Genomic DNA, 13439 nt, shown 5'->3' with positions numbered 1-13439 from the left:
TTTAAAAGGCCATTACTATTCTCGGTGGCTATGATTTTCTTTCTTCTAAGTGACTCTTAGGTCTATATGTCCTCCTATGTTATACACTAATATCTTGGAATTATCTGAAGCTAACCCACTTAAGTCCAGGAGGCACATACTAATTATACATGTTATCAAAGAATAAATTACAGTTGTACAGTATTTTAAAACATTAATGGAACCAATTATAAAAGTTCTTGAAGATGCATGTCTAAAGAACAAAAGGAAATGGAACCATCCGTACGATTGCTTCTCTGCTATCAGTAATGTAATAGCGTAATCGGAGGCAACGCTAGTGGAAATGCATTAACAATTACATAGAGAAACTGAGTTCAAGACTTAAGTTCCTCCAAACTCAACTACAGCTTCCTTTCACATATCATGCATAAACACACACACACACACACACCCCCTAGATCTATCTTCTGAAATAACGACCAATCCAGAAGCAATGAGCACCCACTGTTAACACCCAGATTATGGCTCTTCAAATGCCACTTTTCACTAAAAGGAACTATGTCTCTCTGGAGAAATGGCCGATTACTAGGGCAGCAGGAAACATTTCTGGAACATGTCATCATACCAGATACAAGGAAGCGATGGAAGACTCCCATCATGTCAAAGGAACTTAGGAGCCAATCAGAAGAGGCTACCACTTGCTAAAAATGGTACAATTTGAGCATCAATAATAAAAGCTAAAGAAAAAAAAGGTTTAAATGCATGAGTACATAATGACATTTAAAAAAAACTGTCACCTTTTGAGGCTGCTAAGGGAAACAATTCATTATTTTGAAAACTAATAATGGGAAAGAAGCATATCTTTCCTTTCCTATTTGAGCTGTACCCCAAACCAAATAGTAGATGAGGAAAAGTATTACAGTGAAGGAAAGACAATTAGAATATCACAAGTTTTCAATCCTTAATGAATCAACACATCCATTTTCAATTTACAAGAGTAAAAAACAAACATTATGTTAGCTAAATGCAGGCCTCTCAAAAGGTCTAATATTGTATTAGTAGCAATGAGATCTGGCGTATCAATATTTTTGATGGGCACATTTACTTCAGTCCTTCAGATGGGGATTTTTTCATTACAATCAAAATTTGAAACCTGACAGCAAGGTTATGCAGGAATTCAGAGTAGATGACCTTCTCACACTTGACTTTTCCAGATATCTGAATAGACTGTCAATAAAATGATTATAAATAGGAAAACAGTATGAATCTTTCCATTAGCCCTTAATATTTTCAAGCAAATGTGGTAAAGAAGTTCCAAAAATGTGATAAAGCAACAGGGTAGGTAGTTACGAATACTTTCCTAGGAACACCATCAAAAAGCAGGGTTCCTATTTGCTTTTCATCTCCTGTAGTGAAAAGAACTGTCTTTGGAATCAGACAGACTAAGAACCAACTCTGCCTCTTACTAATAATAATCAAGGGGCCTCGGGCAAGTTCCTCAACTAAGAAACCAGGATAATACCTCACTGAAGGACTTGCAGAGGATTAAACAAAATAATATATACACAGCTTTCAAAATAGTACCTGATATTTAGTGAACATCTGCTCAATAACTGGTGGCAATTATCACTCTGGAGTTTTAAATTAATGCAATCATCTACCAGCTCAATACAATGATGTAATAAAGTATTAGAGAAGGAAAAATTCACCCCCAAGAATTATAAAAACCAAAACACAACTGCCCAGGTTAACTCTATCCAAGAATAAACGCTACAATAATGCCAACCAATTTAGTCCTTAACCCAAAGAGGTGAGAAAACCAGCTTAATCTTGCTAAACTAGAACTGGGCAGTTTTGCTCTTCCTTTTAAAAACCTTCAATGGTTCCTCACTGTCTACAGACAAAAAGGCTATTTACAATGGCATTCAAGTCCTTCCCCATCTTACCCTTCCAGCTCTCTCTCCATCAAACTACCACTTCCTGTTTGCCATCTCCCAGACACACATGCCTTTCCTTCTCTAGAATGGCATCTGCTCCCTGGATCCTCCACACTGTACTGCAGTTGCCACTGGTCCTCTTTTGGAATCTTAAGTTTCGTAACAACAAAAGGAAACACACTATTCATTCATAGTGGTAACCTAATACAAAAATTTATCCATAATAAGGATTCAACAATGTCAAGAACTTCTATGGTAAACTGCTAACTTACATTTTCCAGTATTTTCATCCATTATTTTACTTTTACCTTCATACAATTAAGAGAGTAGGTAGTTGACATAATAGGTTCAGTCACTGGCCTATGACCACTGTGACAGGAACAGAATGCGAAACAAGGTTCCTGATTCCCAATCCAAGTAACTTTCAACGGAAAAAGATATCCATGTTTTCAAGATTCTTATTTATTCCACAATGAGAGATAAAATGTTATGTTATTTTTAATTCATGTGAGATATAATAACCACAAAACAGGGATTTAGTAAAACCCTTGCAAGACTGATAAAAATGCCAAGTATTATGCTGGAAAAATTCACACATTAAAAACGAAGGCAGCCAGCACGACTCACCCCACTTTCCATAATTCTTCTGATTGCTTTTAGATCCTTACTTTTTCCCCCTAATCAGGTATCTCATATACTAACAACTTCTTCATTGCTAACTATGTTATGATCCATGCAGAAAGGCAGCTTACATTACTAGACTGTTATTTCTCCATTTAAGTACTTGTATATTGCTCTGAGAGCTTAATTTAGAAACTTAGTGAATCATACCTATTAATGTACCTTTTTTTCTCTAAGGTGACTGATAACTAGGTCCCTAAATTACAGATTCCCCTAGGAGTCCTGCCACTCAACAAACATGTTAAAATAATGTTAGGTTTAGACCACTAAATCTTAAATCTGAGATTCACTTAACCCAGTCATATATATCTATATATGAACAGACTCTGGAAGAGAAAAGTTAGTTGTCTAGGAGTACATGGTAAATAGAATCCAGAGCTTCCTGACTCCCAAGCAATGCTAAATTTACAGCACATTAACAGTGTTTCAAACTGTTAAAGACATTACTACTATTTTCAAGTAAGACAGGCTCAGACGATAAAATTATCCATCTTTTTTTGTTAGTCATATGGCAAAAGTCAGTATTAGATTTGTTCTTACACATTATTCTGCTACAATATGCTTTAATCTTATTGTACACTGGAAAAATAAGTTTCAAGAATAAAAATTTTAATTAAATGCAAAATACACGATTTGCACAGAAACCACGAGATTTTTACATAAGTGGTAGTATATTATCACCACTGGTAACTCTAAATTCACGCCAGTGACCTAAGGGTCAAGTGATTCAAAACCCATTAGCCATTACCAAATCCCCAAGCTAGCTAGCGCACAGAGGGCTGAAACTCACTGTGCGATGACGATGAATATTTCAAGGGTAAACTTTTTAATAAAAACGCAATGAACAAGGAAAGACTACTCCGGAAAATATATAAAAGAGAGACCTTCATTAGCTTGCACAATTAAAGTTATTTTGAGAGAAAACAAATAACTTCTACATGTATAACTACACTGAGCGACTCAACTTCAGCTAATAAAATATGTACTCCAAAAGGCACTCCCTCTGGTAAAAGTGTCGTAAATATGCCGTTCTGGAATGCATACGGAACCTAGCAACCACTTTTAAAGTTTCATTTGCTGATGTTTCTCCTTGCCCATTCGCCCCACGAGATCTAAATTATCTCTAAGAATCAAACGGGCTTCTTATCAGTCTTTCCTACAGACAAGGTCATGTGACTGGTATCACCACCATTTGGCTAAGTGAACCACCCAATTAAAAAAAAAAAAAACCCACACATCAATCTTGCTCTAAGACAAGATTTATTACAATTAACTCTGTAATTAATACAGAAGGTAGTTTCAGGACTTAATCTAAGAATTCATTCTTGGACATTGCTTACAAGGTAAAATTTTAACCATCTAGAAATTACTAGAACATAGTGGGCATCCCTTCTCTTTATAGAGTTTGACAAACCAGAGGGGGTATATTCGCGTAATATTTTACTTCTTTTTTCCTTTCTGCCACATCAATACTGCCAAGTGGTCAAGTCCTATTCGAGTTTATGGTTCCCCAGAATGAATGGAAAGAGTATATATGGAACCTAGGGAAATATTTCTTCCACTATGGAAAAAGGATAAAAATCGGTGCTTCTGATACTCCAAGCCATAGGAAACAGGAAAAGGAATACGATGGTTTAACCCCCCACCCCCCAAAAAAATCCCAGAATGAGATCTTCTGGGAAAAAGAGAGAGGAGAGAGCGGGCGGTGGGGGTAAGCTCATTCTTCCACCCAGGCTCCTGGAAACCCGAGAAGCTAAATCAGGTAAGATGCTCCGGTAACCTCGGGGAGGCGGGACTTAGACAGTCAAACCAAGGTTCCAGGCCCCTCAGGGGTGTGACCTAGCGGCCAAGCGGGTAGTGACAAACTTCGGGTACCCCCAAGGACAGAGTCCTGCTCTGGTCGCCGCGACCCCGCACGATGAGGGCGAGTCTGCTCCAGTCTCCCCGAGGCCGGGCAGAGGCGGCAGGGATGTGGGCCTGCCCGGCTCACCTTTGAAGAAGCGCAGCGCCAGGCCATACAGCTCCTCCAGGCCAAATCCCCAGCGCTGCTCCAGGCGCCGCGCCTCCTCCGCCGCGCCCCCAGCCGCCGCCTCCCCGGGCTCCGGCTGCTCCTCTGTGGTGCCCGGGTCCCTACCGGACCCGGGAGGCGAGGGCGGCGGCAGCGGCGGCGGCAGCAGCAGCGGGGCGCCCTCCGCCCCAGGCCGCTCCTCCGGGTCTGGGCTTAGCGTGAGGCCGTCGACGGAGACCTCGAGTCGCTCTGCGTTCAGCACCGCCGCCATATCCGCCTGCTGCGCCTCCTCAGCGGGGACAGGCGGCGGCCACGTATCGACTTCCTGCTGACCTCTGACCTCCGCTAAAAGACACCGGAACTTCCGCCGCTGAGGAGGATCTCAGGCTCCCGGAGATGGGTGGGGCATCAGCTCCGGCACGATCCTCCCGCCCCTAGCCCCGCGGGTCCCGAGCGCCCCAGTCCCCACCCTATCCCGGTCCCCTTCCGGCCCTCGTTCTCCCGGGAGGGGCTACGACCCAGGGACCCCCGTCCCTCCGTTCTTTCCCGCGGCTCCCGGTGTCCGGCAGGGGCGGCGTCATTCCGGCCCTGCGTGCGGTCGGTGCGGGGAGGGTGACTGCCGGCCAGCGCCCTACCCTCTGTGTCAGTCCCTCCCCATTTATAGCGAGTTGTGTCGTTGGCTGAACTCTTTTGCCCACCACAGTTTTTGCTTGGGCTTCACAGCAGCTCGGAGGAAATGCCAAGCAAATGCCTTAAAAAAAATTTTTTTTTTTAGTAAGAAATTGAGGTTACCGAGAAATTCAGTAGCTTCTATGAGACTGTCTTGGAAGGGCCGATCCTGGTTTTGCGGGACCTGAAGCTCATACAATTTGTGGGGCCTTCATTAAGTAAAAAATAAAAATTAGGAGCGGAAAGGTAGGTAGGAAGGTGAATTTGTATTTGGAATGAGAAATCACAAGCGACATTTTGAAAAGTTAACAAAACTCACAAATACCACACAGATAACCGTGAAAGTTCTTATTAACTGCCTGACACTTCTACAGGGTGTCCAAAAATCCAGAAACATAGTTATTTATGTTTTTAAAGGTTGAAAATGCTCTTGACAACATTATATTTACCTGTGTTTCTAGACTTTATGGGCACCATTTATAAGCATTTTCCCGACTTTTTTTTTGGCTGTACACTATGCCAATTATTGTGTAATGTTTTCTATAAAGAGAATAGAAAAATCAGTCTTCTTTAGCATGGTGATCAAAATTTGTTTTTTATTACTGTTTACAAGTTTCAGCTTTACAACTAATTACTGATACTAGTGTGTACTTTTTTAGGACTGTTGTCAAATTTCAGAAAACCTGTATCAAGTTGCTCTCATATATGAGATATAATATTTCAGGACTGTTTGGCTGCCTCCATGGCAGTTTTGTGTGTGGTTTCTACTGGATCCCAGCGTTTTCCAGGACAAGAATTTTGTGCTATGTTAAGACAGGATCTCATCCATTAACATGAATAAAATATGTGACTTCATGTATAGACTCACTTTAGTACACCTGCAAGTTTCTGTCCCACAAACACAAGAATTCTAATGTATTCCATTTTGCATGATTCACATAAAAACAAAAATAAGTATGGTGCACTTCTAATTGTATGTATGACATTACCTAGTAGATTTCTGATGAGTGAGAACCTCCGTTTTAGGTTAGGCATTGAGAGAATCCCTCCTCTTATTTAGAGTTTTTTTTTTTTTGTTTTTGTTTTTTTTTTTACTTCTGATAGTCGGAAGGATTTTCTGTGGGCTAGCTTCTCCTTTTCTTTCAAATCTAGTTTCTCCTCTGCTACCCACACAGAGTTCCTTTGCCCTCTGGCCCTGCACCTCTGTGACATGGTGCTGGCTAAGTTGGCATAATGGGCAGTAGGTGTATTCCAGAAAGCCATTCCTATGCCCACGGTGAGTAATAATTTAACAGTAGATGGAAATGCCTGCAAACCATAAATGCATGCCACTAAATCCAAATGAAATGTATCCCAATTCAATCACTCCTCCCTTAGCCAGATCTCAAAAAAGCCCATGGCCATTCCTACACCACTTAATGCAGAAGAGAAATGATGGAAGTCAGAATATGAGACATGGTCATAAATATCTTACTTTAGAAACTTTTACAGAAACATCTGGCCAGGTGAATATACTACTAGGGCTTCTCCAAGGGTCTTGGAAGGGGCTTTGAGGTGAAGGTCCCTGAAGCTTAAGCGTCACTGATCTATGGTAAATGCATATCTCAAAACTAATTCTACTGCTCCAAGCCCACTGATTTTTTTTTTCACTTAGCTTGGATCTTTAGATTTAGCTTTAATTATTTTTAAAGCATGCATATCACAAGGCCTTACCTCCAAGAAGTCAAAAATATATTACCTTGTTGTGTTCTACTTTTAGTATTCAGTAACTTTTGAGGATGATAATGAGATGGGTAAACATAACTGTACTTCACGGAATTATAGATTCTGTTTCTCAAGTCTTCTACAATAACCATTTCTTCTGTAATCATAAAATTTTTTTAAAACAATATAAATATTAAAAACTATAGGGGGGTGGAGGGTGGGAAGGGATAGACTGGGATTTCAAAATTGTAGAAGAGACTACACTGTATAGCACAGGGAAATATACACAAAATGTTATGATAACTCACAGAGAAAAAAATGTGACAGTGTGTATATGTCCATGAATAACTGAAAAATTGTGCTGAACACTGGAATTTGACACAACATTGTAAAATGATTATAAATCAATAAAAAATGTTAAAAAAAAAACTATAAAACACACCTAGGAAGATGGGCAGGTAAAATATGCTACACGAGCAATTACTGACTTTTTCTAATGTTTTGCAATTTAACATATTGAATGTTATTGAAAAATCTGCACATCCTCTAGGTCAGACATTTAAGCCTCATCCTAATATAACCATCAAGGAATGTCTTGTAGATAGTTGCTCTCAGTGACCTAAAACAGATTAGGGAATATAATTCCCCTTTAACAACTCATGATGGGAAATTAGTTCCAGACATTCACTATAAGAGGTCAGATTTAATGTGTTTGAGAATCACACGAGGGTCTTGATAAATTGCAGATTCTGACTCAGGAGGGAGGCCTGAGAATCTACATTTCTAATAAGCTTTCTGGGCTGCTGCTGCTGCCTACAGATCACATTTTGAACAGCAACAGTCTAGGTAACTTTTTTCACAGATTTATTGACATGTAATTGATGTGAAATAAACTGCGAATACTCAGTTTACAATTTGATGAGTTTTAACATATGCATATACTTGTAAAACCATTACTGCAATCAAGATAACAAACATATCCATCACCCTTTCTGTAATCCTTCCCTCCACCAAGACTTTTCAATAGACCTTTTTTATAATGTGCTTGTCACAATAGAATCTGACTTCTATAAACAGTTCAGAGAAACTACCTGTATTTCCATACTCCTGTCTTATATATGAAGGAGACACACAGTGAGCAAAAGAGTATATTTTCTGAAACCTTTCAAATAATTTCCCTAAGTCTGTTCCTGTACAAAAGAGAGTAATTTTCAACCAGCCAATTTTATTGTGTGAATTTCAGTTAAGCTTCATTTCATTCAATCATTTATACGCTGAAGTATTACCATTGCTGAAATGCTTTAGAAGTTTCTTCCCTTAAATCAACATTTCTCTTGTTCTTGCCACATATTTTCATCTGCTCTGTGAAATATTGTTAGATCACCAGACAGAGACCGGGATGAAATGTATGTTTCCTACTCTATCTGGTGAATTCATAATTGGGACTTGGTAAAATTTTGCAGTTAGTCTTATTTAGTAATGCAGTACACTTTAGTAGTGATAATTGTTTTGTGCTCCTTGATTAGAAGCACCTGAAGGCCAAAGGCCATGTCCTTGAACTCCTATAGTCCCTACCACAGGACAGGACACGCGGTAGGCACTCCAAATCTTTTTCTGGGTGAATGAATAAAAGTATAATTACATTTATTACATGCAACATCAATTCAGCTCCACAGACATTTAAGGAGTGCCTCGTATGCTAGACACTGTAGAAATACACAGGTGAGTAGCTGTGGTGTCTAAAACAAAGGAATCATGGTTCAGTAGGCGAGACCATGCGAGAAGCACTATGTTAGGGCTGGGAATGCACTCACCAACTCAGTGACCTTCAGCAGGTCACTTAGCTTTTGTTTCCTCCTTTGTAAAATGGGGACAATAATAGCATCCACTTCTCAGGCTGTGGAGAAGACTGAATGCATGAAAAACATGTAAAGCACTTAGAAAAGGACCTGCTAGGCTCATAGTGAGCTTTTAGTAAATTTTGGCCATGGTGATGTCCAATGTTCCATTAAAATGTAGAAGAGAGATTGCACACTGGAGGCCCACAGGGTAAAGTGGGCCTGTTTATGTCTTTTGCTTGACTTGCAAAAATTGTCCCCTATAGTGCTTTAAATCTGAACTGGTTGCTAGCATTTTAAAATCTGGAATTTTAATGTAAAAAAAATCCAGATTTCTTACTTACCTTAAAAAATTAAGAAATTTGGTGACACTGGGCCTGGCATTGGTGCTAGAAAGCCATGAGCTGGAGCTGTATAGAGGCTGCCTCCATGAGGAGGGACACATGCCCTTGAGTTTGCAGCAATCCCCCCAGCCCATTGTGATGTGCACTGTCCTTGATGTTGATCATGGGCCTGTATCTGGTGCTATTGATCATATTACACCACATCTATCTACTTATATTGTTACCTGCCTTGACATTGTAGGCATTTATGTTTGGAACTCCCTAATACAAAAGAAAGAGAATGGCATATTGCCAGGAAGGTTTATGGGTGGCTTCAGAGATGGGATAAGTCCAGCTGATCACTGTGAATGTTTGCATTTGAAGAAAGTAGAAACAACATTCTAGGCAGAGAGAATACCTTTTGCTAATGCCCTGAGAGTTAAGAGAGCCCAGTATGTTTGGCTAGCCTTGAAGGAGTGGCAGGAGATGAGCCTGAAGAGGTAGGAGGGGGCAGATGTGTAGGATCTGGAAGAATAGACTGGAGATGGTACTGAAAGTGGTGAGGAGCCACTGAAGGATTTTATGCAAGGGAGTTTCATGAATAACTTGGGTAACAGTGGAAGGAAAGTTTGGAGGGGGGGCTGGCAGTAGGGAGCTCAGAAAGAAGCTGTTGTTAAAAGGGCTAAATTAAGGGAGGAGGGTATAGCTCAAGTGATAGAGTACATGCTTAGCATGCACAAGGTCCTGGGTTTAATCCCCAGCACCTCCTCTAAAAATAAATAAATAAGTAAATCTAATTACCCCCCCCAAAAAAATTGGCAAAAAAAAATAAGAGGGCTAAATTAACTTATATCTGTAGAAGTGCGTTAGAAATTGTACAATATCTGAACAGGTAAGAGTAGATTTGTATAGCTGCTGTTACCATTCCTCTTTGGCCTTCACAGCAAAACACTCTTAGGGGCCAGTTTCCATTATGAAATTATGTATATTTTTTTCAGGTTCAAAAGTAAAAAATGAGTCTAATAAAAGAAATCAAAGACATAGACATTTGTGTCTTTAAAAAAACCACTCTTCTATAATCCCATTGCTGAGATTTAGCCAGCATTCTTTCATTTGTCTTTCAAATATAATATTCATATAATAATAGTTATTATTGTTGTTGTTGTTACTATTATTATTATTCATTAATACCCTCCACTTACAGTAAGAAGAGGTGAAAGGTTTAGGAAAGGAGACCCATGATTCCAAAGATCTGTTCAAAAGATGCTCTGAGACTAATGCTTACGCTTACGGGGCCCTCAGCCCCACCTGCTGGCTGGAGGTGATAGTGCTGCCCCAGCCAGACTCCACTCCAGGTGCTCCCGCCAGGCTAGCCTCTGCATCCGCAGCCTGTAGCCACTTCCTGGGTAGGGGAAGAGAGATGCCAACAGTGAGTAGAGCGGCTGCTGTGGCCCCACCTGGGAGCTACAGAACCAGGACAAAGCCTGGGGCTCTGGGCTGGTCTGCCCAGATGATGAAACTTTGCTACATGATGGATATGAAAACCAATATTTGATCAGCCATGCTAGAGGAAAGACTAAATTATCAACTTTCCATTCTCTCAGTAGAAAATTAAATTATGAAAGTTATCATATAGAGAACAAAGAGTATGCAGCCTAAAAAATGTAGGAAGAAAAATAAGCATGGCAATGTGTCAGGAAATCAAATAATAATAATAGTTGTTGTTATGACTGTCATTTGAATTTTGTCATACTAGTCAGCTTTTTTTAACGTTAGTGATTCATTGTGGTTTCATTTCTCACTCTAATTAAACATTCATTTTTGTACCTAATTTATAATCGTTTTTAAGAGCTCCCCTTCCCCTCCATAACTGTATAAGCTTCAGGCCTGAATGTGCCCTTGCCTGGGTATACTGGATGGCCACTCTCCAAAGAGCAGAGAATTAAAGTGGGGAGACCTGACTTCCAGGATGGCAGAGTGCTTCCTTGCACAGTGCTTGGGGGCCTTGGGTTGCTCTCCAGAAAAGTGGGAACACACCAGAAAATTGGCAAGTGCAAACAAATAGGAAGAAAGGAAACTGGGTCTCCAAGTGCTGACAGAATGACCTGGGCAGGGGGATATAGTTGCTTAGTGAGGTTTGGGAAGACTTCCTGGAGGAGGGATAATTTTGAGCCTTAATTAAAATCAACAAGCAACAAGAGCCAAAAGTGCAACTAAATGGATGTGGGAGAGGGAGGTTGAGCCTGGGAAAGAGGAATGTCAAGGAATCAGTGATGGTTCCCCTTACATATCCCAATGACTCTCATGTGGAGGAGGGGTACTTCTCCCACATACAGGGACTCGTTCTTATTCTCAGGCCTGGCACAGTCCCTGGCACACAGGAAATCCATGTTTGCTGAATGACTGAAAGAGCATGCTGATTTCATAGCAATGCAAAGAAGTTACAGGAGACCAATTTTAGCTCAGTAAGAGGAAGAACTTTCTAAAAATTAGAACTGATGATTGAAGAGCACCAATAATAGCTACTGATCACGTTGTATGTGCCACGGACTAGACTAAGCTTTTTATGTATATGTCTCATTTAAGCCTCACAATAGCTGTTTAAAATAAGCATCATCGTCCCCATGTAAAAATGAGGAAAGTAAGTCACAGAGGTTAAGCCACGTGCACAGGGTCACAAACCCTCCTTCAGAGCCAGTGGAGGAGCCTTGACTTGCAGGCAGGTCTGTCTGACTCCAAAGCCACACCAGACATCACCCTGAAGATCTGACAGTGCCTCTAGCCTTGTCTGCCAGTATATCATGAATCTTGCAGGCCCATGGGGCCCGTGCATTTCATATGCAGAATATGCACAGCCTTCCCCCCTCCCCTGCTGAGGAGGCCCTGCCTGGTAAGATATGCCAACAGGTACAGGAAAAGCTGCTCAACATCACTAATTATCAGGGTTTTGCAAATCAAAACCACCATGAGATACCACCTCACACCTGTTAGAGTGGCTATTATCAATAAGGCAAGAAATAACAAATGTTTGATAGGCTGTGGAAAAAAGAGAACTCTCGTGTACTGTTGGTGGGAATGTAAATTGATGCAGCCACTGTGGAAAGCAATATGGAGCTTCCTCAAAAAACTGAAAATAGAAATACTATATGATCCAGCAATTCCATTCCTGGGTGTATATCCAAAGAAAATGAAAACACTAATTGGAAAAGATACATGCACCCCAATGTTCATAGAAGCAGTATTTACAATAGCCAAGATATGGAAGCAGCCTAAGTGTCCATCAACAAATGAAGATATATATATATAGATATATATAAAGATATATAGATATAGATATAGATATCACATCTTCTTTACACACACACACACACACACACACACACACAGTGGAATACTACTCAGGCATAAAAAAGAATGAAATTTTGCCATTTGCAGCAACATGGATGGGACTGGAAGGTATTATACTTAGTGAAATAAGTCAGACAGAGAAAAACAAATGCTATATGTTATCACTTATATGTGGAATCTAAAAAATAAAACGAATGAATATAACAAAACAGAAACAGACTCACAGATAAAGAGAACAAACTAGCGGTTAACAGCGGAGAGAGGGAGGAGGGGTAAGATAAAAGTAGGAGTTTAAGAGGTACAAATTACTATGTATAAAATAAATAAGCTACAAGGATATGTTGCACAACACAGAGAATATAGCCAATATTGTATAACGACTTTAAATAGAGTATAATCTATAAAAATTTTGAATCACTATGTTGTACACTTGGAAAAAATATAATATTGTAAATCAACTATACCTTAATAAAAATAATTACTTTTTTAAAAAAAAAGAAGCAGCAAAGGTACTGTTACCTTTCTCCAGGATGTGCCACAAAACTTTTTAAGATAAAGTCTAGGTTGGTTTTTTTTAACTTAATAAATATATGCTTGTTGTAGAAAATTTTGTCAACATAGAATAATATAAGAAATAGGGGGAGGGTATATAGCTCATGCTTAGCATGCACAAGGTCCTGGGTTCAATCCCCAGTGCTTCCTCTAAAAATATATAAGCCTAATTATCTCCCTCTGCCAAAATAAAATAATTAAGTAATACAATAATAAATTAAAATATTAAAAAATAATAATGTAAGAAATAATCAGGCAGACTTCTGCCACCCAGAGAGCCACTATTAACACAGTTCTGTTAGGAGACAGACCCTCCTGGCCCCTCCCAGCAGAGGCTGCTATTTGGGAGACAGTCTCCTCCCCAGTTCCCTTGCTGTGCCTGGGGCTGAGACAAAATTTG

General features: G+C 40.0%; 1 protein-coding gene across 1 annotated transcript in view; it reads right to left on the bottom strand.

Moving 5' to 3' along the window:
• The window catches only part of ACBD3 (acyl-CoA binding domain containing 3), a 32456-nt gene extending 27524 nt beyond the window's left edge, over positions 1 to 4932 (bottom strand). Inside the window, exon 1 of the mRNA XM_010992474.3 lies at positions 4588 to 4932. Within this exon, the coding sequence (XP_010990776.2) occupies positions 4588 to 4876 (289 nt within the window). The 5' untranslated portion in view covers positions 4877 to 4932. The remainder of the gene's footprint in view (positions 1 to 4587) is intronic.
• Between the last annotated feature and the right edge of the window lie 8507 nt (positions 4933 to 13439).

The sequence above is a fragment of the Camelus dromedarius genome, chromosome 21 (genome assembly GCF_036321535.1).
Source record: "Camelus dromedarius isolate mCamDro1 chromosome 21, mCamDro1.pat, whole genome shotgun sequence".
Taxonomy (NCBI): domain Eukaryota; kingdom Metazoa; phylum Chordata; class Mammalia; order Artiodactyla; family Camelidae; genus Camelus; species Camelus dromedarius.
This window is presented reverse-complemented; position numbering and strand designations above follow the sequence as displayed.